The 12,194-nt window shown below is 39.6% G+C and overlaps 1 protein-coding gene across 3 annotated transcripts; it reads right to left on the bottom strand.

The window, feature by feature from the left end:
- Nucleotides 1–8,383: 8,383 nt before the first annotated feature.
- Nucleotides 8,384–11,866, bottom strand: calca (calcitonin/calcitonin-related polypeptide, alpha). Of its 3 annotated transcripts, none has more exons than XM_088296531.1 (5): nucleotides 11,766–11,866; nucleotides 11,532–11,623; nucleotides 11,333–11,464; nucleotides 9,220–9,401; nucleotides 8,384–9,096 (listed from the first exon to the last, which is right to left on the bottom strand). In XM_088296531.1, exons 2-4 carry the CDS (start codon nucleotides 11,615–11,617, stop codon nucleotides 9,239–9,241), a joined length of 381 nt encoding a protein of 126 aa, XP_088152657.1. In that variant the 5' UTR covers nucleotides 11,618–11,623; nucleotides 11,766–11,866; the 3' UTR covers nucleotides 8,384–9,096; nucleotides 9,220–9,238. The 3 variants fall into 3 exon arrangements, with proteins under 3 accessions (XP_088152657.1, XP_088152659.1, XP_088152658.1); XM_088296533.1 differs by having other exon boundaries at nucleotides 11,333–11,461; XM_088296532.1 differs by lacking the exons at nucleotides 8,384–9,096; nucleotides 9,220–9,401 and adding an exon at nucleotides 10,076–10,793.
- Nucleotides 11,867–12,194: the final 328 nt, after the last annotated feature.

Raw genomic sequence — 12,194 nt, 5'->3', positions numbered from 1 at the left:
CTGTGGAGCAACAGGACAGCCGACTGCCCCCCCCTCGCCCCCGCCCCACCACACACCTCCCCTCTGCTCTGGTATGAAGCGCGGGGAGGTGCCCCAGCCTGCGGTCATAGTTAACCACGGCCACGCAAGCGAAGACTGCCTGCTGCGGTGCCGCCGTTCCTCCCGAGACACAAGGGTGAGAGGGACTTTGAAGTTAAAAGTGTGGCTGGGAGACAATATGAGCTGCTTGTGCCGCGTTAGCCCTGTGATATGAGGCCAAAGGTGGCTGGAGAAGGCCAGGCCATCATATCGTTTTGGTAGAGGACTGTCAGGTTTCTCCAGCGAGCGACAAGTGCAAGGTGCTTTGTTTATTTCTGTTCTGTATCATTTGGAACTTAACTGCATGTGGACATTTCAATTAAATCTTTCTTTAAAAACAGTTTATGCATCATAAATCTACATACTCTGAGTGTGTCCAACTTCCGACGTGTTGGCATTTCTCGCCCTCATCATCAACGTGGTAAGTCAAGATTTACCGCCCAATCTTTATCTTCTACGCAAAATTTGTGCCAACCTCAAATCCAAAGAAATGCAACGCTGCCATCTACAGTCACTTGTTTGTAATTACAATCATTTACAAACCTGAATTGCCTTACTGCAGACAGTAACCTATGAACAGCAAATAAGCAGATACATTTAATGTTTAGGAAGAAAATTGTACTTCAGCTACACAATATTGACAGACAAAAAAAAATGAACTGAATCAGAACAATAACACAGGATGAGCCTTTCATGTTAAAGTATATTAATGTTAGCATGTTAATTCAAGTATATTCATCAGAAATATCAGCAATGTTGTCTGTGTTCATTTTTACCATTTGACGTAAAAAATTGCACAGTAGTTTAATTCTGGTAATGTTGTGAATTGGTTTATAAAATTCTCCGAAACGACAATTTTCACCAGACAATTTTGTGTCCCGAACAAATACGTCCATGTCTAATATTACACAGAAATAATTTTCCGGAATACATTACTTTGTTCGACCAACTTGACTCTTGACCTTGAAATGGTCGCAAAAGATTTGCACCAAATAATTTCATTTGAAAACGCATTTGTGCTACAGACAATACTCCATGTGTGAGTTTTTCTGTCTTCATGCGACGTAATAAAACAAATCATTCAAAATTAACATGTCTTCAACACGAATCATTCACACGTGGACTAATTTTAGGACAAAAGCGATATGGTCGCTCCAGTTAATGCCTGCTCAATTCCATTCACGCTTGAACATGTGGTCAGTACATTAGTATGCGCGCTGATGTAGGTGTCCGACTATGTACAGTATATGCAGTATACATCCAGTATTTGGAGATGAATAGAGGCTTCTTCATTAGCGAGCGAGGCCCCGGAAGGCTGCCCTCTCATGACAATTAGGCCTGCACATTGCGCATCTCTTTTACCAGAATGTCAGATCTTTATCAAAAAGCCCTGCGTCATTTACATTTAAACAGATGCTCTGCAGCCGCTTGCATATGTGAACACAGCGCCTTCTTTACATTTCAGCGTCCTCACAGGGCATTTGGACTCGTACAAAACGGGCCTTCAGTGGAAAATGTGTGTGCGTGAGTGCGCACAAGAGCAAAAATGTTTGACATGAACAACACACTTTAAGTCTGTTTTTGTTGTCTTTACAAATATCTCGCGCGCACTACAAATGAGCCTCAGTGATGGCTGATGTTTTAAAATGTGACCGAAGGAAGGTTTCGAATGATTCGGGGTGACGGTGCAGCAGGCTTCCGATAGACGTGAGGGAAACAGAAATGTACATGACAACAACTGATTACACTTTCTTGCAAATAATTCATCCATTTGGGAATTTTTTATAATTAATTTTACTGTATGAATTACATCAATAAAGTAGTTAGAGCAATTGTGTAATTTTGAAAAACAAAATTCAATCAAAAATCAATCTACCGTGTAAACTATAATCTGCAGACCGTCTCTGTCCAGAGATCTCTAAATGTTGCTGAAAAAGAAATTTTAAAAACTCGTACAATTTGAAACAAATATTTGAACAGGCAAACAATATGCATATATTATGCGCATAATTTCATTGACTTTTTTTCCATGATTTACAACATAGAAGTATTAGTAACGGCACTGTTATATGTAAATAGAAAGGTACTATTGTGTTTAGTGTTGATATATTTTAAAACAAAAAGGAACGCTGCCGAGTGAAAAGATTTCTGCAGAATACCCACTGTGATGCATATTTGATGCGTGACTCCACGGAAAGGATTTGTGGCTCTTTGCTGCCATCTTCAGGAAGGCAAGCGACCTTGCATATTTTGGGTTATTTCTCCTTATTTATTGACCAGCGAAAGTGGATAAATTTGACGTAGAAATTGCCTTTTTTATTATTAATCACATTAATTGTAAAGTTGAATAGTTTATTTGCGCTTGGACCTTTGGTCTGTATAACATAATTAAGCAGTTATTTTAGAATATTATATTTAAAAGTAATGGAAAACAAAATAAATATGTTATATTATATTTAGGTTGCGAGAAGAATGGACTTTCATGTACATACATCAATGGCAGCGGTGTCAAGATCCAGTCCTGGAGGGCCGCTTTCCTGCATGCTTTCAAGCTCTTCAATCGCTGCAACTCACCTGATTCAAATGATCTGCTCAACAGCAAGCTCTGAAGAAGAACCCTGATAAGTATCCCGCTCAATTGAAACAGGTGTGTTGCAGCCGGGAGAGATGGAAAACATGCCGGACTCAGGCCCTCGAGGACTGGAGTTTTTGACACCCCTGATCGATGGGAAAATAAAATAAATTCTTCTTTATGCTTGCAATATAAAGCCTTGGGCAAGTTGAAACGACATCACTTTTGGAATAAAAATAAGATGAGACAATTTGCACGGAGGAACCAAAATGAAAGCTTTGGAATTTGATTAGATAGTCTATGGTCTTGAAAATGATGAATACAAAATCCAGCCGTTGAAAATGCTAACCCAAAAAAAACAAAAAAAAAAACATGTATTGCTGTTGTGTCTTGCGCAAAGTTGATCATCACCGTAAAAAAGCAAATATTTACAGCACACCAGTCTGGACGTGAACGGTGGAATGCAAAAGAAGCCAGTGCAACCGCTTACAGTTGATAAATAGCGCCCTCACGTGGCTGATTGCTCACACAACAGCGCAGTTCGCTGACCATAAAGCAGTTTTTCTCCAATGTTTTATTTTAGAAAAGCATCTACGGGCAGTTGAAAAAAAGTAAATACAAAGGTTAATTAAATAACTTCTGCCACTGTCTGTAACATAAAATTGAAAAATAAATCATTTTCAGACCAGTTAAATTAAATTGGATAAATAATCCAATAATCCTGATTGGTCATCAATTATGAATTGGGCACTTCAGTCACATCAACAACACAGAAGTTTCTCATACCCACACATTGATCTTGCAGCGTAACAATCTTTTTTCATTTCATGCACACTTCAAACAGGTGTCAAAGATGTTCAGCCACACGATGGCAGTAGAGGGCAGAGCAGAATCCTCGTGTTTTGTTTTACTGCCTGACTTTTTTTTAAAATTGATTTTATTTTTGGGTCACTATTTATGAGAATACTGATTGCACTTCGATTTATTTTGTTTATTTATTTTTTATTCAAGCCTTTATGTGTAGTCCCTTTTTTTTATTGTAAACGCAACGTTTTCAGTGGCGTATTGCAAAATGTCCACATATACAAACATTAAACATCTACCTATCCATTTTTTTTATGACATTTGACCTTACTAAAGGTCACGGGTGAGCTGGAGCCTATAACAGCCGAGATTGGACTCACTACACCAGCCAGCCAATTGCAGCATACACAGCTTTGCAATGTCTTGAAAAAAACAAAAACAAAAAAACTCATACTGGACTAAACAATTAAAGAGGGAATAACTTAATTAACTCCCACTTTGTCAAACAGATGGTGATGGTGGCTAAAGTGACAGTCACTCGTCCCCAGATAGTCCAGAGAGCCGACGTCTGGAACAGCAGTGATGACCCTTGACCTATCGCAAACGATATCTCTCGCCGGCTTAATTAGCGCTTTGGTGTTACACTTGGTTACTCACATCCAGGAGAAGCCTTCTTCTCTCTCCAATCATCTGCGATGTAGACCATCAGGCAATAGTCAGGGGTGAGCCGAGAGGCATATTCAAAACAACCATCAGCCCCGGCAGCCTTTTTAATTAAGCATAATAAAAAATAATAAACAGATTACCATCGTTCTTGTTAAGATATCATTTGCTTGTGCAATATCATTGTAAAAAAATTATGTTGAAGACCACAAATGTGAGCAGGGGAGAAAAAAATGGGCTTCCCGAGACAGAGAGATGTACTTTCGTATCATTGCAGGGATTTTACGTTAATAATTTTTTTAGGGCTGGACAAATAATCAAATTCTAATCAACATCACATTGTAGTTTGAAGTATTTTTTTTTTTAATTTTTGAAAAGGCTCCAACTCAGGGGGAAAAGGGATTCATTTCCGTTGGTCGCAGCCTTAATTTTTAATTTATTTTTTCAGAAATAGGCATATCAGATTTATTTATCGAGTATAAAGATAAATTAAGTGCTTACAATTAACTATTTAATTAATCTGTTTATGATTCGCGAAATATAAAAAAGTTGAAATGATAAAACCGCAGATTTGTTTGCATTATTGTTGTATTTTGATTTATGACTTCTTTTTTTTGTTGTTTTTGGCAGACTTGTGAATTTGTCATAGCGAACGCGGACTGCAGGTCAAATGCTGAAGCAAGTTCAAAACTAATTAAATAATTAACTGTCTTTCATATTTATTAATTTTTTTCTTTTAGCGAAAGCTTAACCTTAAAACCGAAACATTTGAGTATAATAATTTGGATAGTTTATTGTACTGATAAAGATTCATTTCTTGCCTGTATTTGTTGAATGCGTATATGAGAAGAGGACCTTGAAAGAAATAATCACACTTAAATTGCAATTGCAAAAATGAAGGCAGGCTGGATTGGATTATTTTTTTCAAATCATTCAATACTGTACACATACTCGAAAAAATGCTCCGACACTACGCAATACTTCCACTTTACTCTCCTGATTTACAACTTCCGGGCAAGAGAAGCAAAAGCTGAAGCAGAAGATCTCACTTAGGAAGAAGCAAGTTCTTGTCATAGTTCACAACAATAAAAATGACAAGTAAAGAACTCACATGTAATGACGAGATGGCGAGATGGAACGAGCCATTGTTTTGACAATGTCCGATCCCTGAAGGGGGAACAAGCGTGTCAATTAAGCAAGCCCAAGATGCAACCATGGAAACCAAGGTCTGCCACACAGAAACTCGAGAGATAAAGCGGTAATACCCCAGAGCCTTTCAGTAGGAGAATACAGCACAATTTTTTTTTTTAGCAGAAATCAGATGCAGCGTTATATGTTCCTGAAAAGACCTTATGCGTCAAATTTCAAGTTTTCAAATCAGGTGTCCCAAAAGCGATAGTATGATAAAGCGGAATTTTTCTTTAAAAAAATACATACGCCAGTTATAGATCATTGGTGCTGCACTTGGAGATTGTTTGCATCACATAAGCAGTTTGGGAACATATTGATTGTGATGCGAAAATGATGCTTCAAATTTGCTTCGTGAATCAGCTGTTGTATTTTTGAGTCCTCTAGATGGCACTGTTGGTTTAAATAAAGGGTTTAAAAAAATGGCAATTCTTTTTTCTTTCAGCCCAATGCTGAACAGAGAGTGTCATCTAGAGGAGTCTAAAAAATACTACAACTGGTTCATGAAGCACATTTGAAGCTTCATTTTTCATCGCTACATATTGGATTCACGATCCTCAAGTAACTGTTTTAAAAATTGCCATCTTACTAAGGATTGTTCTGGTCTTGTTTGTGAATGTGGAGCTCTGATCAGTGACGGGGTGAAGCTGGACAAGTGCGATACGGGACCGCAAACCAGCTCAAAATGCTGAAAAATGAGTCGCTTAATCACCTTTACAGATTTTCTCAGGGGCTTTTTTTCTGAATTTGTAAAGCCTGCACTGTAATTAATGTAGAATTTCCCCAAAGAGGATTTTCCTTGTTCATATTTTGACTTTGCCTTCTTTTTTTTTTTTTTATCTTTGTGCTTTGTTGCGCTGCCTGTCTTTTTCCTTCCTGCATTGCAATGAGGTGGACCGTCGACAAACTGTAGGACAAAAAGTAAAAAAAAGTAAAAGCGAAATGACCAGTCTCTTGCCATCAATCTTCCTCATGCACAAAAACTCTAACCTACAATTTACAATAACGGACATCAGAACATCTCGCCGTAGTACGCTGTTATTACAGACAGCATGACTAGGCAATTTGACGGTCTTGTCTATGCACAATAAAAAAAAAAAAATTTTAAAAAAGAAAGAACACTTTTCATTCTGGGTGAGATCATTTTTTACTTTTAAGAAATGTTTTGAAACACAATTTGGCTTTTGCAGGCCAACCACGATTTTTTTACGAATTATTTTGAGAAAGTTCTGCAACTTTTAATTCTGATCTGAGAAATGTACCAAAGCTGTGCTGTACATTGGCGAAGCAGGCGCGTGGCTCCAGCACGCCACCTCCGCTGAGTTTACCTGCAGCCAGCGCCAGCGAACTTGTGGCTCACTGCATCGGACGCTTCAACCGCCGCAAGCGCTCCAACACAACCACGGATTGACCCAGATGCAAACTTTATTGTCTGCTGAGACCGATGCCAACAACATACTTGTGCTACCGCATTATCTCGGTTATTTTTTACTTCTCATGGCTGTTTTAGTTCATGAAGCAGATTTGAAGCCTCGTTTACCCATCACTAGTTGCAGGTCACACCAATGGTGGGAGAAGTTTTTAAATTAGAAGTCTTTTCATTTCTCCTCTCGAGGGTTCGCAGGCGTGCTGGTGCCTATCCCGGCCGTCTTCAGTTTGCACTTTATTGCTTGTCGGCCAATCACAGGGCACATAAAGACAAACGACTATTCACACTCACACCTAGGAATAATTTTGAATGTCCAATCATTTTTTGGAATGTGGTAGATAACTGGAGTACCCGGAGAAAACCCACGCAGGTAGGGGGAAGACATGTGAACTCCACACAGGAAGGACGGAGCTGGAATTTAACCCACGACCTCTGAACTGTGAGGCCATCGTGCTAACCAGTCATCTACTAATTCAGCCTCATGCAATCCAAAAATATAAAATCCAATAAGTCTAAAAAAAAAAAAATTATAAAAGCGACAAAAAAACACAAATATCAAACACAACATGACTTAACTTGGGAATGCGACAGTTGACAGCAAACCGAAAGAATGAAACAACAATGACTGAAAAGAACCGGGTACTAAATACACGCAAACTGATTTGACAACGAGGAACACCTGGACAAGACACAAATGGCTGAGGCCCGGCTGAACAAGTCAACGCAAAAACCTCATGAGACAGACACAAAAAAAAAAAAAAAATGGGACACAGGGAATACACAAAAGTAAAGCTGTTCAAATCTAAATGAAGAAAAACACAAATCTTGTTGGCTTGTAAGATCCAACGAGAGAGTATGAGTTGTCAACCTTGATCTATTTGAGCATGCGGAACATCATTGTACACTGTAAAAAATGGGGAGTGACATTTACTTGAAAAATCCTAGTAAAGTTTTTTCACTCAGAAATTCTAAGTCCATTTTTACAAGAAGAGTTTTTGACTACATTTTACAAATTCATGAAATTTAAAAAGTCACTCCAAGGTTGAACCTAATAAAGTTTTTTTACTCACATTTTAAACCAGAAGGACAATCGAACCCATAAGTTCAACGTTGGGAGACGGCCACTCTACACCTGAGCATGACGCCACTACGGTTCGTTAGTATATAATTGGTATCAGGTGCAAAACTCGGAATTCTACAAAGCGACGTTTTTGGCATCCTTTTGGAGATAGCAGCAATTTACCCGATGTTGCAAAACCGTAACTCAGGTATGCAGCAGCTGCTGTCTCGATCCTCGATCACAACCTTGTGTTTGAAATGAGCTATGTGAAAAAGTCAAAGCTAACTTGCCTTGAGTGGCTTTTTTTTTAATTCATTAAACTCTTGAAATTTACTCCAAAAACTCTTCTTGTAAAATTTACTTAGAACGTCTGAGTGAAAAAAAAATGACTACATTTTTTTTCTAGTAAATTTTACTCCCCATTTTTTACAGTATAAAAGTGCTTGACACGTTCTAATAATCACTTGTGTCTATGAATGATTGTGCTCATTTCAAGCATTTTAATGCAAAATGGGAAAATTCAAACAATATGACAGATGAGCAGTTTGCAAAACGTAGCACATAAAACATTTGATGGTATAATTTTATTGATTTATTTATTTTTTTGCAGCATCACACTGAAACTTCTTAATTGTTGTGCCAATTCATTCTCCAACAAAAGAAAATGGAATGGGACATGCAGCAATACTTTTGACCACATGGTCCCTTGTCATTTCATGCTTCTCTGCACAAAAAACAATAAGCCTTAAAATCCTCCTGTAGCTAAAATCTCAGCTCACATTTATGACACAGATTATATTACAGAGTCAGTCATAAAGGCGGCAATTTCAGTGTGCTCTATGATTAAATAGGATGCCATCGATTTATTTGAAGGCACCAGACAGCCACAGCGTAGTTGAAAGTTTCATGATCAACTTGAAGTAGAACACACGATCGGTCGGGAGGACAGTTGAGCTTCAGGCCAAACGGTCCATCTGCCGTCTTTTCATGCTCATTCCGATCACGTTTGCCGGGATGTGTTTGACTTCAGGCGAACAATGAGCAGCAGCGATGGTCTGAGAACTAGTGATGGCTAAACGAAGCTTCAAATCTGCTTCATGAACCACTTGTAGTATTTTTGGACTCCTCTAGATGGCGCTCATTGGGCTTTATTCAAAGCAACAGTGCCATCTAGAGGACTGAAAAATACAACAGCTGGTTCATGAAGCAAATTCGAAGCTTCCTTTTCCCATCACTACCGAGAACACAAAACATCAGTCCATATGATGTGATGACGAGGCATGATGATGCAGCGCTTCAATCCTAGAAAAGCAAAGAGAATAAAAAAAACGATTATATTTTCGTTTCCATGATTCTTGAGCGTATTTGACAACATGGCAGATTTCAGGCATGTGTGAGAGGAAACGGTGGCCGACTCCGCCGTACCATGTGGACACCCGCGCGCTCACTCAGGGCTGCGACGCCTCCGTTTGCCGAAGGCCTGCGCCCCCACGCCGGTGGGCACAAAGTTGCGGTGGCCGAGCCCCCCGGAACGACTCAGAAAGTCGGCCAAGCGGTGAGTGACGCAGGTGGCCGTGTTGCACGCCCTCTTCTGTGCGGTCGTGTTGCTTGGGAGACATTTGCCAACACGCAAGATTAGAAACGTCTTCATCATCATTCACAATACAGTTTTAGCTTTTAGTTTTCGTTTTTTATTTGGATTCAAACAAATCGTTACGCTTCCCTTTTTCATTCAATGAAAGTGAGTAAATCAATTCCATTTTTTTACTTGTGAGTTCAAACAAGCAGTTGAGAGAAGAGTGAACAGTTCATCAAAAACAGGTTTACCAGCTGTTTAATGCCTCTCGCTGGCCACTGTCAAACTAAACAGAAAATTGCATACGGTGTATTTACAACAATCAACGCTTAATGCTCATATATAATGGAAAACATCTTTGCGATGCAAACGGTTAGCATTAGCATCGATCATTTTGCACTTTTAGAACTCTTTAAGCAAAGGTTGTCAAGCTCATTTGGAAAATATTATGATTGCCTCGTTCACACACACACTTAGTGCAGAGGTTGTGACTCCCCGTGTGTGTGCAGGTTTTCTGCAGGTTCTCGGGGTTCCGTCCCAATTCCTCAAACATGCATGATGGGTTGATTGCGTGTGATTGTGAGCGTGGATTGTTATTCGACTTTGTGTGCCCTGCCATTGGCTGGCAACCAGTTCCCGCCTACCGCCCGAAGTCAGCTGGGACCCTCGTGAGGGTAAGCGGATCACATGATAGATGGAGGGAAAAGCTGGTCATTTGCTTTTGGGGGGTCTTGTAATGTCTTGCGGACCACTTAAAATGCCGTTGCGGGTCGGGTCTGCCCCCGGCCCTCGGGTTTGACACCTGTGCCTTAAGTAATGGATATTGGCACACAAATGGTGTAGCAACACATGTAAACAGATGATGTGACAACACTCACAGGCATATTTTTTTATCTTCTTATTAAAAACAAGTTTTATTATCTCATATCTTAAGGTGCCACGATCTAAACTGAAAGTGAAATTAAAAAAAAATATATATATATAGATATCAACTTTAAAATGCTAAAACGGTTGTTCCATTTTATTGTTATAATCATGTAATACATTTATCAACCGCTGAAGACAAACTCAGTGAGACACTGAACAACCAAACTAATAACGATGCTTATCGTCTCATCAGACTTTGCAGTGCAGGACTCAAGCTCTCGACAATGAAACGGCAAACGAAACGTAGAACATTCCTCTGAAGATAGTCAAGTGCACACAGAGACGGATGAACAAGCACGCTGACCAAGCAAAGAAAGGCCCAATGGGAACATTTCAATTGTATTCATATTGCTCAGCAAGACTTCTCTTCTTTCCGGGTGTCCCTGCTCCCACATCGGTGCGGGGATAGGTTTGGAGTTTGTGAATATCCTGCGACAGTTTGCCCAACACGCACGTGCTTAGGCCGGTGCAGCGCTTTGACATGGACCTATCTGGGCTGGTAGAGACACACACATGCAGAGACAGCTCACAGTGACAATGGAACGTCGCAGGTAGGGATGGGCAAATAAAGCTTCAAAACTGCTTCATGAAGCAGTTGTAGTATTTTTGGACTCCTCTAGATGGCACTCTCTGTTCAACATTGGGCTGAATGCACACTGAATTGCCATCCAACAGTGCCATCTAGAGGACTCCAAAATACAGCAGCTTGTTCATGAAGCAAATTGGAAGCTTCATTTTCCCATCACTGTCTTAGCATGACATGCATCGACGCTTACAGACAAATGGAAATGATGATGTCATGCATGATCACGTTCACAATCATACTCAATGGATGTACTGGATTTCAATTCAGATAAACGATCCGATTAACTATGATGGATAAACTTAATATTTTTTATTCACATTAATTATTACAATAATGTAAATAATGAATTACAATTAAATCATTTGACTGTGTTATAATAACACCGTCGTTAGTTTACATTATTAAACAACAATGTTCCTGATTAGCTGGCGGGACCTTTTCGCCGTTACCTGCTTCCATCAGCTGATTGGCGCTCTTGCTCATCGGAAGCGAGCTGCATGAACTCTTTAATGGCTCTGAGTAACTTCTGAATATCATCATTGGATAGAGTGACACCATCTGCATTGGGGTCGTCACGACTTCTGAAATGTAAGATAGTTTGTGTTTGCTCAGAATATATGCGGTCACTTTTTTCTTTTTACGTCTTACCTGGATGGAGCTGCCGGAGTGGTGTACATCTGACAAAAGATCAGCACACAAGCAAAAAGAAGAGTCCCCAACTTGAGTGTGATCATGATTGCCTGTGAATAAAACACGAGATGGCCGAGAAAAGTCAAAATTACTTTGTAGTCTGCTTTAGAAAAAAAAACGGTATCTTGCCTCGTCAAACTGCGGCAAAAACAAAATTTCATCACAATGATAAAGTGATCTTTAGCAACTCACCACAAGCCGGTAGAGGATTGGAGAACGATGACAGAAGTGTCGGCTCAGTTGAGGATGTGCTGACCGCTCCCACAGAACTGGCTTTTATGCACGTTCCCGTGGGTTCTCTCAGCGCTTGATCATGGTCCACTGGCAGCCAATCATATCCTGGCAAACCTGTAAAAAAAAATAATAAAACAACAACAACAAAACAAATCAGAAGCTGATGATGTCATTGCTTACGTGACAATGAAATTGTTCAATTTCGACATTATGCCAGGGAGTGGAACGCTCGTCAAGATTTTTAAAATTGAGTTTATTTAAGATTAAGAGGCATGCCTGCGGGTTCATCTACAGCAACTATTTTGATAACAATTAAAAGAAAAATATAATGCATTAAATCAGCATGATATCGTATTGATCTGCTGGCATCTTTGTCGTTGCCATGGT

This window comes from Idiotropiscis lumnitzeri, chromosome 5 (assembly GCF_059441095.1).
Source record: "Idiotropiscis lumnitzeri isolate Australia: NSW breed Sydney's pygmy pipehorse chromosome 5, RoL_Ilum_1.0, whole genome shotgun sequence".
NCBI lineage: Eukaryota > Metazoa > Chordata > Actinopteri > Syngnathiformes > Syngnathidae > Idiotropiscis > Idiotropiscis lumnitzeri.
The sequence above is the reverse complement of the archived record's forward strand: the minus strand, read 5'-3'. Positions and strand labels throughout refer to the sequence as shown.